Below are 17,584 nucleotides of genomic sequence, written 5' to 3' on the forward strand. Positions count from 1 at the left end.
ATAGCTTCAGCAATTCCTAAAGAACTGTCTGCTAAGGTGTGAAGGATTTGGAATCACGTATCCTTGAAGGAAAGAAACTTGCCCATTTTGAAGTTCCCTACAACTCTTCAGACCTCACAATGACCTCCCCCAGTCTTCTCCTCTGGCCTGGGGAATGGGGTAAGGAAAAATGGGGGGAAGGGACAAAGGGGAAACGTTACCCATCACTCACATCAATATCACTCTCAGCTACTTTCACAGGCTTCAGGCTTCTGTCCTTGAGAGTGTCACGGGTCATCTACAAAGGAAACAATTAAAAGATGAGTTAGAAAATGCAGCTGATGAAGGCCAATCCTCTAGTCACAGAGTGTTTGCCTCAGCAGTTCAGAAAGGGAAAATTCATTGTCTGTGAAAGAAGTATCAGAAGGTGAGAGGGAAAGGGAAAAGGTACAGGGGAGAGAAATTGAGTGCTTCAGGTTGAAGGGAATTTAGATTACTTCTGCAAAAAAAAAAAGAAGAAAAGCTGTATTGATCAAGACTACATGAGTAGTGTCTGATATCTTAAGCAGGAAAAAGGGTACCATGTCAAGTCATGGAGTCTTCTCTTACAACTATTACATATAAACATATTACATATCATATTATTATATATACATACTAGGTAGTTATGTATTATATTAATGTAATGTTATATATACATGTAATATTGTTCAGATTTTCCATTGTGTCTGATTCTGTGAACCCATTTGGGATTTTCTTGACAAAGATAATGGAGTGGTTTTCCATTTTCTTCTCCAGCTTATTTCACAGATGAGGAAATAGAGGCAAACAAGGTTAGGCAACTTGCCCATGGTCACACAACTAATTAATTAGTGTCTATGGGCAGATTTGAACTCAGGAAGATGAGTCTTCCTGACTCCAGATCCAGTGTTCTTATCCACAGCACCATCTAGCTGTCCCTAATCCTAATAATGATCAATGACCCTTCCTCCCTATTCTTGGCACTATGTTGGTGCCACCCTTAGTGTGGAAACTCAATAGGAGTTTAGCCCTCCTCTGGAGGCTAACAAATTCACCAGCATTAGACTCCCTCACTGGCAGAGATTACAGGTGTGCCTATCAAAGTGCTTGACACACAACTGATGATTAATAAATGCTCACTGATAACGCAAGCTCTTTGAGGGCAGGGACTTTTTCATTTTATTTTTGATGTCTCTAGTAACTGGGAACACTTGATAAATGTTTGTTAAAATAGATAGATTACATTCTTCCTTTCTTTTTAGAACGTAAGCTCCATAAGGGAAAGAACTGTTTCATTCTTATTTTTATACCTCTAGGGTCTGGGACAGTGTCTAGCAACTGTCAATCAGCAACATGCTTATTTATTGACTAATAAAAGGCATTTATTCTCTTGGTCAGGTAAAAGCATGGCCACATAGACAGTCATTCACCTTCAAAGCATAGGAAACACTTGATGGCCTCACAGGGAAGGCAGTCCTGACTATCCTTGGTGTAAGGTTACTGTTGTTTTCAAAAAAATTTCCCTTGAACAATGCTTTGATAAAAATGCAGGACAAGCACCCAAGGTCTGCCAATGGGTCTTCTCTGAGTGATGGGCTGGAGGGAGGGTTTCTTTCCCCACTCCTATCCCCACCCTCAAGGGGAATGCTGGAAGAAAATGCATTGGGGAATAAGTACAGGGAAAATAATGCTCCCAGATCTATCTGCTGCAGCTAGAAAGAAAAGCCAAAGCCCCCATCAAAGCCAAAGCCCCCACCAATGCCAGAACTCCCAACAAAACATGGGGATTTGGCATTCCAGAGAGCAGGCTTTTGAGTTCCATGAAATACAACTTGTGAAGGCTTCAGAGAGCTTGTCTGCCATCAAGTTGGACGCTTTGAGCAACATCCTGAGTGTTCTGGAGAGCTCTTCAGCACCATGGACAGCTGCCGTGCATTGAGGGTTAAATGGTGCTTCTACTCTAACTGGAGTCTATCCACCATGATGGAAAAGGGCTACCATTTCACCTTTTGAGATCATTCTCAAGTAAAACAATTTTTTTTTTTACAAAGCTTACAATGTTGGGTTCAAATCTGGTCCTAGACACTTCCTAGCTGTGTGACCCAGGGCAAGTCACTGAACCCCCACTGCCAGAGTCCTTACTGATCTTCTGCCTTGGAACTAATCATCAGTATTGATTCTATGATAGAAGGTATTGGTTGGGGGGGGGGGTGCAGCTGGGTAGCTCAGTGGATTGAGAGCCAGGCCTATAGACAGGAGGTCCTAGGTTCAAATCTGGCCTCAGACACTTCCCAGTTGTGTGACCTGGGCAAGTCACTTGACCCCCATTGCCTAGCCCTTACCATACAGAGTATACCTTACAATACAGAGTATTGACTCCAAAATGGAAGTAAGGGTTTTAAAAAAAGGTAAAGGTTTTTTTTTAAAAAATAAAGCATACAATGAGAATATAATCACTGACACCATTTTTTGAGAAACTATGCCCCAAAAAGTCAATCTATCTTATTATTCATGTTATTAGTATAATTGATATTTGTTACAAATGTGAAAATACAAAAGATTTTTATCAGTAAATAGTTATGTATTCTACTTTATCTTTTTTTAAATTTTATTTTCTATCCTAGTAATAATTCTAAGATAGAAGGGCAATGTCTAGGTAATTTTAATGTTAAATGACCTGCCTTGTATCATACAGCTAAGAAGTATCTGAAGCCACATTTGAACCCAGGTCCTCCTGACTCGAGACCTAGCACTCCACTACTTAATCTTTATTGTATGTTTAAGATTTGTTAAGAAAATTGTAATCAAGTCTTAATTTTATTTGAATGAAATACATACTAAGGCAATTGTATAGATTATCTTTTGGAAAAGGGGGGATTTGTTTTAAGGCAGAGGGTGCTGCTCTTTAAAGTTTAGGAAACACAATGTAAGAGATTCATGCTATTTCCATAATTATTATCTAGCAGTAAATAATTGTTGGCTCTCTGACCTCTCTCCCCTTCAGAAGTGATAAAGGGTTAGCAGAGCAGTGGCTGATTACTGGTGTGTGTGGCAGTATGGGGGGAAGGCATGATCACAGGTTATATTAGGATACAGGCCATTCTTTGTGACCCTACCAATAGAAAAATATTAGGGATGTGAGCTGGGAACCAACTATGCCATTCCTACTAGAGAGGTCTACATCATTCCCATTGATATTTGATTAATGGCCAAGACTAACAATACTAGCACTAACTAAACTGAAGAAATGCTTTTATTTTAATAGGAAAATTTTTATCTGAGAGTTGGGGTCTCTTAGAGAGATACTACACAAAGCACAGTATTTGCCCTCTGAGGTTAGCTCCAATTTATCCTGAATGCATTTTGTTTGTACATGGTTGCTTGTATGTTGTATTAGATTATAAGCTTCTTGATAACAAGAATTGTTTTTTGCATTTACTTGTATCATTGGTCCTTCGTACAGTGACTGGCACATAGAAAACTCTCAATAAATGTTTGTTGATGGGAAGCTAAGGAGCTCACAGGATAGCTTTGGCACTGGGTTCAAACCCCACTTCAGATACTTCCTATCTTTGTGACCCTGGGCCTGTCACTTGACTCTCACTGTTTAGTCCTTACTACTCTTCTACCTTGGAAATGGTGTCAATTTTAAGGCAGAAGGTATAAGTTTAAAATAAAAATAAATGCTTGTTGACTTGATCTCAGGGCATTATAGTCACATTGCATTAAACTTTATAACTAAAGAATTGGGCAACCAGGACAGCGAAGAGCTTTGAGATCATGTCCTTCTGAAGAATAAGTGAAAGGAGTGGGAATAGTTAGCCTGAAGAAGAAAAGACTTGAAGGATTGTGGGGGTGAAAAATAAAGATATGAAACCTATCTTCAGGAATGTGAAGAGCTATTGTGTGGAAGAGGGATGAAATATGTTTTTCTTGGCCTTAGAGAAGGTAAAACTAGGAGCAAAGAAGTTGCAGAGGGACAAATTTAGGCAGAATGTAAGAGAAACCTTTCTCATAATTAGGTGTCAAAAAGTGGAACCATTTTCCTTAGATCTTTCAGCAGTATCTGGAACAGAAGAATCAGGATTTCAGTGGGTACAGCTTTAAACCAGATTAAAATGTAATTGGGAAATGTTTAACAAAATAATAAAAATACAATGCATCATAGATAATGTTAATTTGTGAGTTTTCTAGGTCAATATAATGCCGCCATTTCTATTTGAGTTGGTTCCATTGGTCTGGAGGAACATTTGTTGGGGGTGTTGTAGAAGGTTGGATTAAATGGTCTCTAGAGTTGGCCCTTGGACCCTGTCCTCGAAAGCACCTTTGGAGTCCAGAACCAAGCCTGGAACCAGTCAGTAGTTCTAAAACATTTCTCTTTTATGTGATGTCTTTCCCTCTTAGAATAGAGGTTCCTTGAGGGTAGGGGCTATCTCATAGTTAGGTGTCCAAAAGTGGAACCATTTTCCTTAGATCTTTCAGATCTGTCTATAACCCAGTCAGAGGTCACTGCTATCAACGTTCTAGAACTACCCATAACCCTGAAAACTACCGAGGGTCTAAGGATACTTGGAAATAACTGAATACTAGTAGGCAAAAAGGCTAACATTGAACAACACAGAAGCAAAAATAAAAGCCCATCAATCCAAGACTGAAAAAACCCAGATGTGTAGTCACCAGAGTCTGAAAATATGGAGCAGAAGTCTGAAAAATCTGGAGTAGAAGTTACACAATTGGTCCTTATCCCACAGACCCACACTGAAAATGGCTAGAACCTATGGAGCAGAGAATAGTTCACTTTTTATTGTTACAATCAACTAAAAGGAGACATTTTTGGCATAGTGAGCAGAGGATTAGCCTTAATTATCATGAGGAACCCATGTTCAAGTTCTGTCTCTAACACATTCTGGCTCTGTGCCCATGAGCAAATTTCAGTGCCCTACACAATTTTCTAATACCATAAGTGACAGATGGATTGCCAATTTGCATCAGGTGAAGAGAGTTTCTACACTGGAAGTTCCCATACCAAAGACATTACAGGGTCCAGAACAATAAGCTCCCACTTTCTGAATTATAACTTTTACAAATAATGGCAAGAATAGCACCTTTCATTGCTCTGTAGCAAAAATGAATAATATGGAAATAGGTATCAAGTGATAACATTAATACAGCCCAGAGGAATTGCTTGTCAGCTCTGGAAGGGGAGAGGGAAGAAGGGAGGGAAAGAAATGAATCATGTAAACATGGAAAATATTTTTTAAATAAATAAATAGAAATTTTAAAAAAGAACACCACCTTTCCTCATGAAAGTTCTATTAAACAGGGAGTGAAAGAATTGATAGTCACGTCTTACAGATGAGCAAATTGAATCTTAGATAAGTTAGGTGTCTGGTCCATGGTTTATAAGCATGGGAGCCATGTCCTCCATGTTTTTTTTTTTTATTCTCACATGTTGCTCCCAAATAAAAAGGAGAGATAAATCCAAATATGAATCAATTCATCCTTCTCTTAGCCTTAGAAGTCAGCCTGTAGACTAGAAAGATGTAACTGTGGGAAGAGAAAGAGAGTGAGTGAAGTGGGTTCTAGTTCTGCTCACCTTTAGGTCCAGATACTCCAGGTCTTTCTTCAGTTGAAGGTAAGTGTCATCAGCCTCCAAGAAAGCAGAGAGAGGGAAAAAAGAGCAGTTACACACCAAGGGTTTCCTCACATCCTCTAACAGCAGCAACAATAGCAGCAGCAGCAGCGGCAGCAAATCATGGTTTCTTGGATGATTCACACATTTTAATGAAGAAATGAGAGAGATCCATCACGACAGAAGCAGCACATGTCTCTCCTGCAGCAAAGCGCTAGAGACATGATCCAATGGGAGATGTCCATGAGGGACTGGAGGGACTGCCACATCTCACTGACTCCTTCTCTAGTCACAGAGAGAGATGTGTCGCTGACACTCAGGAGGCAAGGAGAAGGAGCTTGCCCCACAATCCTGTTGGTCCCAACTCTATAGCCTTCAACTTCCCCAGAATAGAACTAGAGAGCTGTCTTAGAAAGAGTTTACACTTGGCTTGTCATTCTAACAAAAACTACCTATGAAGGAACTTAGAGCCTAAGCAGATGGCACAGTGGATTCAGATTCAGCCAGATTGGATTTTAGATCCCTCCTGACACTTACTAGCTATGTAACTGTAGGCAAGCCACGTGACTTCTATGAACCTCAGTTTCCCCATCTATTAAATGGAGAATTAAAAAATAAATAAAATAATAGCACTAGGATAAAGATGAGGCTCAAATGAAATAATGTATAAGAGGATTCTTTAAAGTTTAAAACTCTGGAAGTCACCTCCAATTTATATATCCTGAACATCAAAGACAATGGCCAAAAGGTACATAAATTGAAAGAGGTTAGGGATAGGCTACCCTGACCTACCTTGCCTCCCTCTCCTTTCTCCCAAGCTTACCCTCTGTAGATAAATAGAAGTTGCTCTGCCCATCCCTTGGTCCTGGTCACAGATCTTTTGGTGGCAGCAATGCCATTTGAACTCTTACTGCAAAACCATTTGAACTCTCACTCAAAAAAAAAAAAGACTAAATGTCTTGGGAGGCAAGGTAGTGAACCCTGGATTGCCTTTCATTGCCTGCATCAACTACAGGTCCTGATCTGAACCCTGCCCCATAGGCTTCTCTTATGGTCCCCCCTCTTCCCTCTGGACCCAGTCCATGCCCTAGTTCCTGGATATGAATTCATGCCTAGAGATCCCTGGGCCTCTTAGTCACTCAGGCTTGCAATCTAGGAGTCATTTTTGACTCTTCACTCTTATATGTCCCCCATATCCGATTTATTGCCAAGACTTGACAATTCCACTTTCTCCACATCTCTCCTATCTATCCCCTTCTCTCCGTTTGCACTATAACCAATTTAGTCCAGGTCTTTAGTACTTCTCTCCTGGGTACTACAGAAGCCTTCTAATTTGTCACCCTCTATCAAGTCCTTCACTTTTCCAACCCATCTTTCAGACAGTTGCCAAACTAATATTCCTATAGCACAAGTCTGACATTGTCATTTCCTTAATTAAATTTCAGTGACTTCTCATTGCTTCCAGGATAGAATACAAACTCCTCAGCTTGGTATTTAAAACCTTTCATAATCTTATTCCAGTCTATTTTTCCAGACTGATCACACATTACTCTCTCTCATGCTCCAGACAAATTTTATACTCAAGACAAATCAGTGTACTCACTGTTCCTGGTACAAAGCATTTTATCTAGTCCTACCTTGGTTCTGCAGCACAGGCTTCTCTCCTTACCTCTACCTTTTGAATCCCCTGGCGCTCTTAAGATTAAGCTCAAGCAACTTCCTCCAACAACTTTTTACTGATTCCCTCCAAGCCCCAAATAAGCATTATATAATGGAAAAATGAATGCATGTGGAGTCAGAGGATCTGGGTTCAAATCTCACCTCCAATATTTAACATTCTCTGTGATCTTGGGCAAATCATTTAATTTCACTTATATGAGCCTCAGTTTCTCATCTCCAAAAGGAAGGGGTTGGAACAAATGGCCTCTGGGGCCCCTAACAGCTCTAGATCTATGATTCCAGGATCCTCTACCTATTTATCTATGATCATATATTCCTCCAAGTAGACTGTAAGCTCTCGAGAGTGTAGACTCCCTCTTTGTCAGTGTCTCTCTTCTACACCCAATCTTTCTCTGTCTCCCACCACCATTCTCCAATAAATAGATAGATAGATAGATAGATAGATAGATAGATAGACAGACAGACAGACAGGTGTATAGATAGATAGATAGATAGATAGATAGATAGATAGATAGATAGATAGGTTGGACTCATTTTAGTATTTGTATTCCTATATAGTGCTTTGTACATAATTGGACACTTAACAGATGCTAGGTAGCTTAGTGAATAGAGCACTGGAATTCCTGTCAGGAACACCTATGTTCAAATTCAATCTACCATTAGCTGTGTGAGGATGGGTGGATCACTTAACCTCTATTTACCTTGGTTTCCTCATTTATAATATGAGGATAGTGATAGTACCTTACTCCTAGGATTGCTGTAAAAACTAGACAAGGTAATATTTATAAAGTGCTTTGAAAATCTTAAAATGCTATATAAGAACAAATTGTTACGACGATGACTACTACTACTACTACTACTTTTTTCTCTTTTTATGGAAATGACTAACTGGAATGTCAGGGTTAGATTATTTTTTTGAGGGGGTGGGGGGCAGTTCAGTCTTGCAATTTCACTGCTGTCAAGAGCTCTCAATATGAACATTACACAAATGCAAATGGAAAACTCATCTGTTAACTTAGAGTTTTGGAGAACTACTAGGGTGTAGTGAGAAGTTGCCCCTGATCACCAAACCAGTATGAGTCAGAGGCAGGACTTGACCCAGGCTTTTCCTGATTCCAAGAACAAACCTCTACCTACCACAACACTATGGCAACTATTATTATTCATAAAATTTTTGTTCGAGGCATAATAGAAAATGTCTTATTGGATACTTTGGGAATATTCTTGTCTGAAGAACAGAGGGTGGACTAGCTGCCCCCTGAGGCCCTTGACCAAACCCAGACTTCTAGAATAATCATTCCTCCAAAGCTTTGAGAAGTCCCTTATACAATGCCCATTCTGCTACTCAGCATGAAGCCTGGGCTATGTGTCAATAACTAGACTCAGGAAATCTTCCCCCGCCAGACTTATCTGTTGCTGCCTCAAATAAAACCCAGTGGCATCTCCAAAAGTCGGCCTCACACTGATAGAATTATCAGGAACAGGAAGAACTGTCATCCTCTGAATTGAAGAAAAGGTACTTTGATTTCTGATAACTGGTGAAAAAACTCAACCCCCTGCAGCCACAGCAAGGGCGGATGAGGACGTGAGAACTTAATAGGAATCTTAGCCTCCACATTCTCCACAGAGATAGTGACCAGGTGAGCAGAGGACAGCGAAGAAGGAATCCACAGGCAAACCAGAGCTAAGTTTGCTTCCTCATAGAGAACAAAATCGTCCTAAAACATACAAGGACGTGGGGGAAAGCTCAGAAGCTATTTGGGGTCACAAATAAAGGGTATAAGGAGGAGCGGACAAAATGCTAAGATGTCATTTGGAGGCCCCTGTATCCCCATCCCAGGAAACAAGAGAGACACACTCAGTGGCTAATGAATCCTTGTCCAATTCAGAGTTCTAGATACTAAATGACAAAGTCCAAGTCATCCTGTCCCTACCACCTTGGCATTAGCTCTGTGCCTAGTTATTGTCTTCTTCCCAGAAATGGGATTTTCCATTGGTCAGCTAAATGGCTGATTTTTTGTTAAAGGCTGGCTACTGTCCCCCCCCCCCAAAAGGACAGAAAGGCAGGTGGAAACAATGACAGGGATGGGGCTATCAATTTTTTAAGCTGCCCAAATTTAGCCCTTGCTTAAAATTCATATCCATTTCCCTAAATCATATTTCACTAGTTACCTTCCCAAAGCAGTTATCTTCCCAAAGCATTTGATTCTTATAATAATAGAAAAGGAAAACCGAGGCAATTAAACAGCTCCCATCCTCATCACATTATTCCTGTACCTTTTAAACTTGTTTCAGTAGGAGGTTGGGGCTGGCCATAAGGAGGCCTAACTCTTTCATTACTTACTGTGTAATCCTAAACTAGTAGCTTCCTTTCCCTCTCTGATCATCAGTCACTTCAGTGGCCAAACAGAACCAGATCAAGCCTAGGGACTCTTTCTGTTGCAGACTTTCTATGATCCTATGTATGGTTCTGTAAGAAGACTTCTTGTCTACATCAAATGGATGGAACATGAGCACTGAAGTCAAAGGATCTGGCTTCAAACCCTTCCTATATGATCTTGGGAAAATGAGAAACTCCCGGGGCCGCAGTTTCCTCATCTGAAAATGAGATGGCTAGAGTATATGTATATTTATATGGCCCTTGAGGTTCCTCCCAGCTCTACGGCTCTGAGTCTATGACCTTTAGAGTTAGGAGATACTTTAGAAGGCACTTAGTTGACTCTGAGAATTCAGAGAATAATGACAATAGCCTCTTACAACTGATTCCCTTCCTGTCAGGGCATAGCCTGATAAAAGCCACTTGAGGTGCCTCTATAAGCAATTGAAGTCATGGGAGAGGAAACAGGCCACCTGTTACTGATCAAGCCCCAGCTCTGGCACCAGTGCCTCCTAATCCACTCAGCCGGACTTTCCAAAAAGGGCCCTGGGGCAATTGTGGTGACAGCAACCCTCAGAGTCTCGAGGATGTCCCCACATTGACAAGGCTCCAGGATGCTAGCCATTCTGTTCAGCCAGGAAAAGCAGCACCCAGCTCCCTCAGCCCCACATGCAGCCCCCTTCCCTGTGGCTGGAGATTTGCCGAGACCACTGGGAAGCAAGGCAATGAAAACAAGGATAGCTAGTGCTCCATGACACTGAAGGGGGATCGAGAAAAAGGGAATGAGCGAGAGAACAAGCCAGCAAGCAAAGCTGAGACCCAGATGACAGGCCGAAGAGGGCAGGGGCTGCAAGCATGGCGCTCCCCAGCTCCCAGGGGTCCCCACAAGACAACGCATGGACTTGGTGGGGCCCATCAGCAGCTGACCTGGTAGGTGGGAATTGTTGGCTCATGTTGCAGTAATTGGGCGATTGTATAATTTCGCACACTAGCCAACTTAGCCTGATGTCTCCTTAATCGAATGAGAAGTAATGTTAACTCTTCAGGCTGTGGGTGTGTAGACACATTGTAAAGAGGAAATTAGCCATCTGCATGCAGCAAAAGATCACCATAATCACTTTCTCTACGTTGGGTGCCAGAAGGGCATAGCACTGGATGCCACTACGCAATTATTTCATTCATTCAACCTTTTAGCTCAGATGAGCACAAGAGCAGATAAAGAGGCTGCCTAAAGCCCAGTGTGAGGGTCAAAATCACCAGACAGTGCATGTGGCCAGAGAGAGTGCATAGTTAATGGCAACTTATAAGAGTTAGGGCCAAAGGAAGAAAAGACTATGGCCAGAAAATACCACAAGCTATTAAGAACTGCCTTGGGAGGTAATTCAGTACAATTTTGCAATTCTCCCTGCTCTCACCCCATTGATAGCATATCTTCCCACCACCATCCTCCCACTCTCCAACCTGTTCTGCCCCATCCATGGCTACTCACCGACTTTCCATGTAAACTGGGAGCACTAACAGTGTGTGTCATATACCCCATGGATGGCATGGAGCGTCTGTCCACATGAGATGAGTTCTGTAGAAGGGAATATGGGGGAATCACACATAGAGAAAACTCTAGACAAAGGAAAACATCACCCTCTAGGCAGGGATAAAACAAAGAAGCACAAGATTAGGAGCTGAGAGATCTGGGTTTCAAGAGGGAAAGTTTAGGGATAGAAGAGATCTTAAGATCATTCAGTCTAACTCCTTCATTTTACCAATGAAGAAATTGAGGCTCATAGAGGGATAAAGACTGTACCAGGGTTATCCAGCTAGTCAGGGGCAGAGGGAGGATTAAAATCTAATTTATAGTTCTAAACTCAGTCCTCTATCACAATGTTCATCTAGTCCTACCTTGGAAAATCAACTACCTACCCCTTACTGGGACTCAGTTTCTGCAGCTACAAAATGAAGATAATCATTATAACAGGGACTTCACAGGCTTGCTATGGTAATAAACTAAAATTATTAACATGATAGCTCCCTGAAAGGCCAAGAGAACTATGTAAAAGGGAATTTTTTGTCCTCTTTGAGTTTACCCTTGTGAAAGGGAATCCTTTATTCTCTTTGCCTAGTTGGAGCTAACACTTTGGTTAACAATAACTTAAGTATCTTACTAGATTGTGAAGACAGGATTAACTCTCCTTTATCTACCTTTTGATTGAATCAACACAAACTTGAACTAGATGAAGCAAACTACTTAGTGTTCATACTTCATAATTAGTTTCTGGTTGTGTCAAATGATTCATTGGAGATATGAGTCTCCCAAAGAATCACAGGGGGATATTGTGAAGTGTGAACACTAAGTGGTTTGCTCCACCTAGTTCAAGCTTGTGTTGATTCAATCAAAAGGTAGACAAAGGAGAGTTAATCCTGTCTTCACAATCTACTGAGGTACCTAAGTTATTGTTAACCAAAGTGTTAGCTTCAACTAGGCAAAGAGAATAAATGATTCCCTTTCACAAGTGTAAACTCAAAAAGAACAAAGAATTCTCTCTTATAGCTACAAGACCCTAAGAGAGAATTATGGTTAGTACTTGTCATAATCTACAAAAAAAAAGCAGCTATTTTTATCCACCTGTGTGATGGTCCATAGAAAATTAAATAATAGCAGAATTGCAACTTGTCCCATAACCATTTCTACCAATAGAAAGTCATCAATTTCATCAACTCAATCAAACTTAATGAAAAAAAAAGAATGAGATAACCAGAAAAATAAAATGATGTTCACACAAAGTACTTGCGCTGACCTTCAAAAATGTTGACCTGAGGAGAAAGGTTCTGTAGGTGATATCAGAGAAATGCAAGCAGTAGAAGGGCTTATCAAAGTGGAAAAGTTTCAATATGGCCTAGGGAGAGACTAAATATCTGCTTTATGAAGACCAGCCTCATTCAGTACAGAGAAAGTCATCACCAGAAAGGCTGTAGGGGGATGAAAAATTCAACAAAGACTTGCAAAGGCCACTTAATAACCATGGAGGGACTGCAGTCTATACTGGCAAAGGGAGTTACTATACCAAAGAAAGAATGAGTGGATTCTCGAAGCATGGTATTAATATTACAACTAATAATAATCTGCCTTTCCATGGCATTTTAAGATTTGCAAAGTGCTTTATTCAGATTATCTCCTTTGAACCTCCTAGCAACAATGGGAGATAGGGGCTATTATCACCATTTTTTTTAGAAGAAACTCAGATAGATTAAATGACTTTTCCCAGGACAATAGATATCTGATGCAGAATTCAGATCCGAGTCTTCTTGATTCTGGATGACATAGTCTAACTTCTCCTATCACATGGCTGTCTCTCTTAAGAATTTTCCTAATGGGGCAGCTAAGTGGCGTAAGTGGATAGAGTGCCAGACCCAGAGTTAGGAGATCCTGGGTTCAAATCTGGTTTCAGATACTTCCTAGCTAAGTGACTATGGGCAAGTTTCTTAACCCCAATCATCTAGCCCTTAACTGCAATTCTTCCTTCAAATAAATACTTAGTATTGATGGTAAGACAGAAGGGAAGGGTTGGGGCAACTAGATAGCACAATGGATAGAGTGTCAGACCTGCACTTGGGAAGTCTGGGGTTCAAATCTGCTTTCAGACACTTCCTAAGTAACTCTGGATAAGTTACTTAACCCTAGTTGTTTAGTCATTATTGCAATTTGGATTTGGTACAAATACTTAGTATTGATCCTAAGACAGAAGGTAAGTGTTTAAAAAAAAAATAGAATTTCCCTAGTTGAGACAACTAGGTAGCACAGTGGATAGAGTGCCAGATCTTAGGTTGGGGAGATCCTGGGTTCAACTCTGGCCTCAGACACTTCCTAGCTATGTGACTCTGGGTCCTACAATTGCTTAGCCCATTTTCTGTCTTAGAACTTATACCAAGATAGAAAGTAAGTGTTTTAAAAAAAAAAGTCCCCAATTTATCTTGTTTACAGTTCTCTGTATATTGTGTCCCCCATTAGACTCCCAAGCTCCTTGACAAGGGACTAGTTTTTGCCTTTAAAACATCCCAATGTTTAGCAACCAGTAGATACTTAATAAATGCTTTTCATACATTATCTAATTTTATCCTTACAAGTCCATGAAATCAGCAAAAATTATCATTAAATCAATAAGCATTTATTTTATAATTTTAAGATATTTTATCAATTAATTATATGTAATCATTTTCAACATAAGTTTTCTGAAGTTATAAGATCTAAATTATCTCCCTCCTTTTCCTCCCCCTTCCTGAAGATGATAAGCAATTTGATCTGAGTATTACATGAATTATCACACAAAACATACTTCCATATTATTCATGTTTTTCTTTTTCAGTTTTCAATAAGCATTTATTAAAAGTCTACTGTGTGCCGGGCAGTCCACTAGGCACTCAAGACACAAAACCAAAAACAGTCCCTGCCCTCAAGAAGCTTACTTTTTGCAAGAGGAGACAACATATACAATATGTATCCATAAAAAATTAAACAAAATAAATACTAATTATCTTCATTTTATATGTAATGAAACTGGGGTCAGAGAAGTGATTAACTTGTTCAGGGCTAAGTACCCACTTAGTATCTTAGTACACACAATATACTAAGGTACAGACACTCTTTTCTCCCAAGGGCCAATGCTCTCAAGCTCCAGGTGCCCTCAGAAAGAGGAATGCGTAGATCAAAGGGGTGGGAGGACAGAGGAGAATGGGGGAGGCAGGCTGGCAGAGACTCCCCCCGCTCTCACCTTGAGAGTGTGGCCCCGGGCCTTCCTGGGGGACCCTCCTAGGGAAATGTCCACACTCCGTCTCTGCTCCAGTGGTTTCACAGTGACCCGCTCTGCTGGCGTGTGTGGCCTCCGTGTGGGAAAGAGCCGTGGCGGACCCAGCGGAGGGAGGTCAGTTGGAGATGGCGGGACGGAGATGGATCGTGGCACCTCCAACATGCTCTTGCTCCGGCCCTGGTCAGCGAACTCTGGGGAGCCTGCATAGATGGGGGCTGTGGGATTCCCATGTTTAAACTGCTGCCTCTGCTGCCATTCATACAGCTGCCAGACGGTGCCATCCCGGTGTGCCCGGCGCTCCTCATTGGACATCTTCAGGTGGCTGGCTCGGTCCTGGGCATACTTGTAATCACTGGGTAAGTTGCGGAGAGGAGGTGGGGAACTTCCCGAGGAAAGCCGGGCGTTCCTGGGCAACGTCTGGTAGTTGTCTGGGAAGGAGACTGGGAAGGACTGGCTATTACCCTGGAGAGAGCGGATGTGGTCTGAGACAAGGCTGAAGAGGAGAGAGAAGGGGCTTGTCAGTCAACTTGATCAAGGCTGCCAGGAGGCTTTGAGGAAAACAGAGAGAAATAACCATACAAAGGCATTCCACCAGTGTTGTTTCATCCTTATACAGGCTTGCATGTTAAGAATTCAGTCCTGCAGATTAGAATTTTAATAAGGATTCAAACTCTAAACCTACAGCCATTTCTTTAGCCTTTTATGTCTTTGAAGGTAACACCAAATCTCTCTCCAATTCCACAAAATACATATGAAGAAAGTACCTACTATGGGCAAAATCTCTCTCTCCAATTCTATAACATACACATTTATTAAGTACCTACTATGGGTAAAGTCTCTCTCTTTCCAATCATAAAATAGACATCTACTGAGCACCTTCTAAGGACAAGGCACCAATAAAAAATAGCATGACTCTTGTTCTCAATCTAATTAGGGATGGGGGAAAAATCACACACACAAATATGATAAAAGATGAAATGTGGTGTGAGCAAAGAACAATTTTTATTCCCAATAAGAAGGTTTGAGAAAGGAGAGATCACTTTAATGGTGGGAGGAAGAAGGAGGAATCAGAGAAAGATTCATGAAGTCAGGAGATAATGGAGATGAGCCTTCAGGTCTGAGAAGGATTTTTGACAGGCTGAGAAGGGCATGTGTATGAGGCATGAGTAGCCCCCAGATGAAGGAGAAGACAAGATGAGATCATGGAAGAATAAGGAATCCATTTGAGCTTGAAATTCACTATGTGAATAAGGATGGAGTCGTCTTATTATGGCAGGATCTCTCTTGCAGGGATTCTCTCCCTGGTGTTAGTTTTACATCTTTAAATGCCTGTTGAGTATTTCTGCTTGAATGTCATCCCTTCACCCCTTGCTCTCAGCTCATGTTCAGGGATTAGAACTGCACTCAGAATCTTCCCCAACTCCATCTAATCTTCCTCCTTGTCTCTATTAAAGGTGTCACCATTCTCCCGCTCACTGACACCTTAGAGTCACCTCTGAATCCTCCCTCAACCCTGGCATCTAATGAGCTGCCTGGTCCTCTTGGGATGATGCCCATGACTTGTAGTTACAATACCTAAAGTTCTAGTTTGGGCTCTAATAGTCATAATAAACTCTCTGGCCCTCAATTTTTCATCTGTAAAAGAGGGATAATAATCCTTGTACTCTGCTTACCTCAAAAGATTGCTATATGAAGAAAGTGCTCCTTTTTTATCCCTGAGCACTTAGCATGGTACCTGGCACATAGTAGGCACTTAATCTATTAAACAGAAATGAAAGTGCTCTTTAAAGAGTAAAATATATAACTAGGAACTACTCTTATTATTTCTTTTACATTCATACTCTCCTTTTCACTTTGATTGCCACTATCCTCATTCAAGTCCTCATCACCTCTCATTTGAACTATTGTAATAATCTCCTAATTGATCTCCCAATTTCTAGACTCTTCTCATCTCCAGTCTATATCACTAGAGTAATCTTTCTCAATTATGACTTTACTCCACTGCTCAAAACTCCTAAGTGGCTCTCACTGCCTAGACAATAAAGAATATGATAAAGAGAAGGCTGGCCTGGTGCTCTAGACTCTCTGAGACCTGGCCTAGATCTCTCAACCTTACTTTACTCTCCTTAACTGTGCCTTTCACTTTATCCATGCCAGTCACCTCACAGCTTTGTGTATAGTCTTTCCATCCCCCTTCATGAAAACATCATCCCTCTCTACTCCCCAAGAAATTCCATATACTCTTTTGTTTTAAAACCCTTGCCTTCCATCTTACAATCAATACTGTGTATTGTTTCCAAAGCAGAAAAGTGGTAAAGGCTAGGCAATGGGGATTAAGTGACTTCCCCAGCCTCACAAAGCTAGGAAATAGCTGAGGTCATATCTGAACCCAGGACCTCTCATCTCTAGGTCTGACTTTCAATCCACTGAGCCACCTAGCTGCCCCTATATTTCTATTCTTAATCTCTCTTAATTCTAGTTCCATATTACCAACTGTCTCTAAGACATCTCCACCTGGATGTCCTGTAGGCATCTCAAACTGAACACATCCCAACACTCTCCCCAGAGCCATCTCTTCTCCAAACTCTCTTCTTTCTTTTTTATGGCACCTTCATCCTTCCTGACACCCAAGTATGAAACCTTAGAGTGAGCCTAGACTCTTCCCTTTACCTCATCCCCCAAATCTAATCAGTGGCTAAGGCTCTTTCCACATTCTCTCTCATCTTCCCTCACACGCCCACTACTCTAGTTCAGGCCTTTATCACTTCTTTCCCTAGACAGTGGTAAAAGGCTTCTAATGGATCTCCTTAGTATCTTCATTCTCTGGTTCATCCTCTGCACAGTAACCAAATTAACAGTCCTCAGGTGCAGGTCTAGTCTGGCTCAAAAATTCAGGCAGATTTCAGTTCCACATAAGAGAGGACTTTCTAATAACCAAAGCTATCCAATGGGACAATTTACTGCTTTACTAATTAATGAACTCCTTGTGACTATTCAGGCAGGAGTGGAGGAGCACTTCTTGTAGAAGAGATTCCTTTTGGGGGTAGGCGCTGGAATGAATGACTTCCAAGAGCCTTTCTGACTTGAAGGTGTTAC

The 17,584-nt window shown here is 41.1% G+C and overlaps 1 protein-coding gene across 22 annotated transcripts in view; it reads right to left on the bottom strand.

The window, feature by feature from the left end:
* PLEKHA7 (pleckstrin homology domain containing A7) overlaps window positions 1–17,584 on the bottom strand; it is a 274,220-nt gene that overhangs the window by 31,053 nt on the left and 225,583 nt on the right. For 15 of the 22 annotated variants that reach the window (XM_056802172.1, XM_056802187.1, XM_056802185.1 and 12 more), the window contains 5 exons: window positions 14,453–14,981; window positions 11,179–11,265; window positions 10,617–10,736; window positions 5,597–5,650; window positions 212–277 (listed from right to left, as the gene is read on the bottom strand). In XM_056802172.1, the coding sequence (XP_056658150.1) occupies window positions 212–277; window positions 5,597–5,650; window positions 10,617–10,736; window positions 11,179–11,265; window positions 14,453–14,981 (856 nt within the window). The remainder of the gene's footprint in view (window positions 1–211; window positions 278–5,596; window positions 5,651–10,616; window positions 10,737–11,178; window positions 11,266–14,452; window positions 14,982–17,584) is intronic. The other 7 variants (XM_056802181.1, XM_056802176.1, XM_056802178.1 and 4 more) reach the window with 2 other exon arrangements.

Source organism: Monodelphis domestica, chromosome 6 (genome assembly GCF_027887165.1).
Source record: "Monodelphis domestica isolate mMonDom1 chromosome 6, mMonDom1.pri, whole genome shotgun sequence".
NCBI classification, from domain to species: domain Eukaryota; kingdom Metazoa; phylum Chordata; class Mammalia; order Didelphimorphia; family Didelphidae; genus Monodelphis; species Monodelphis domestica.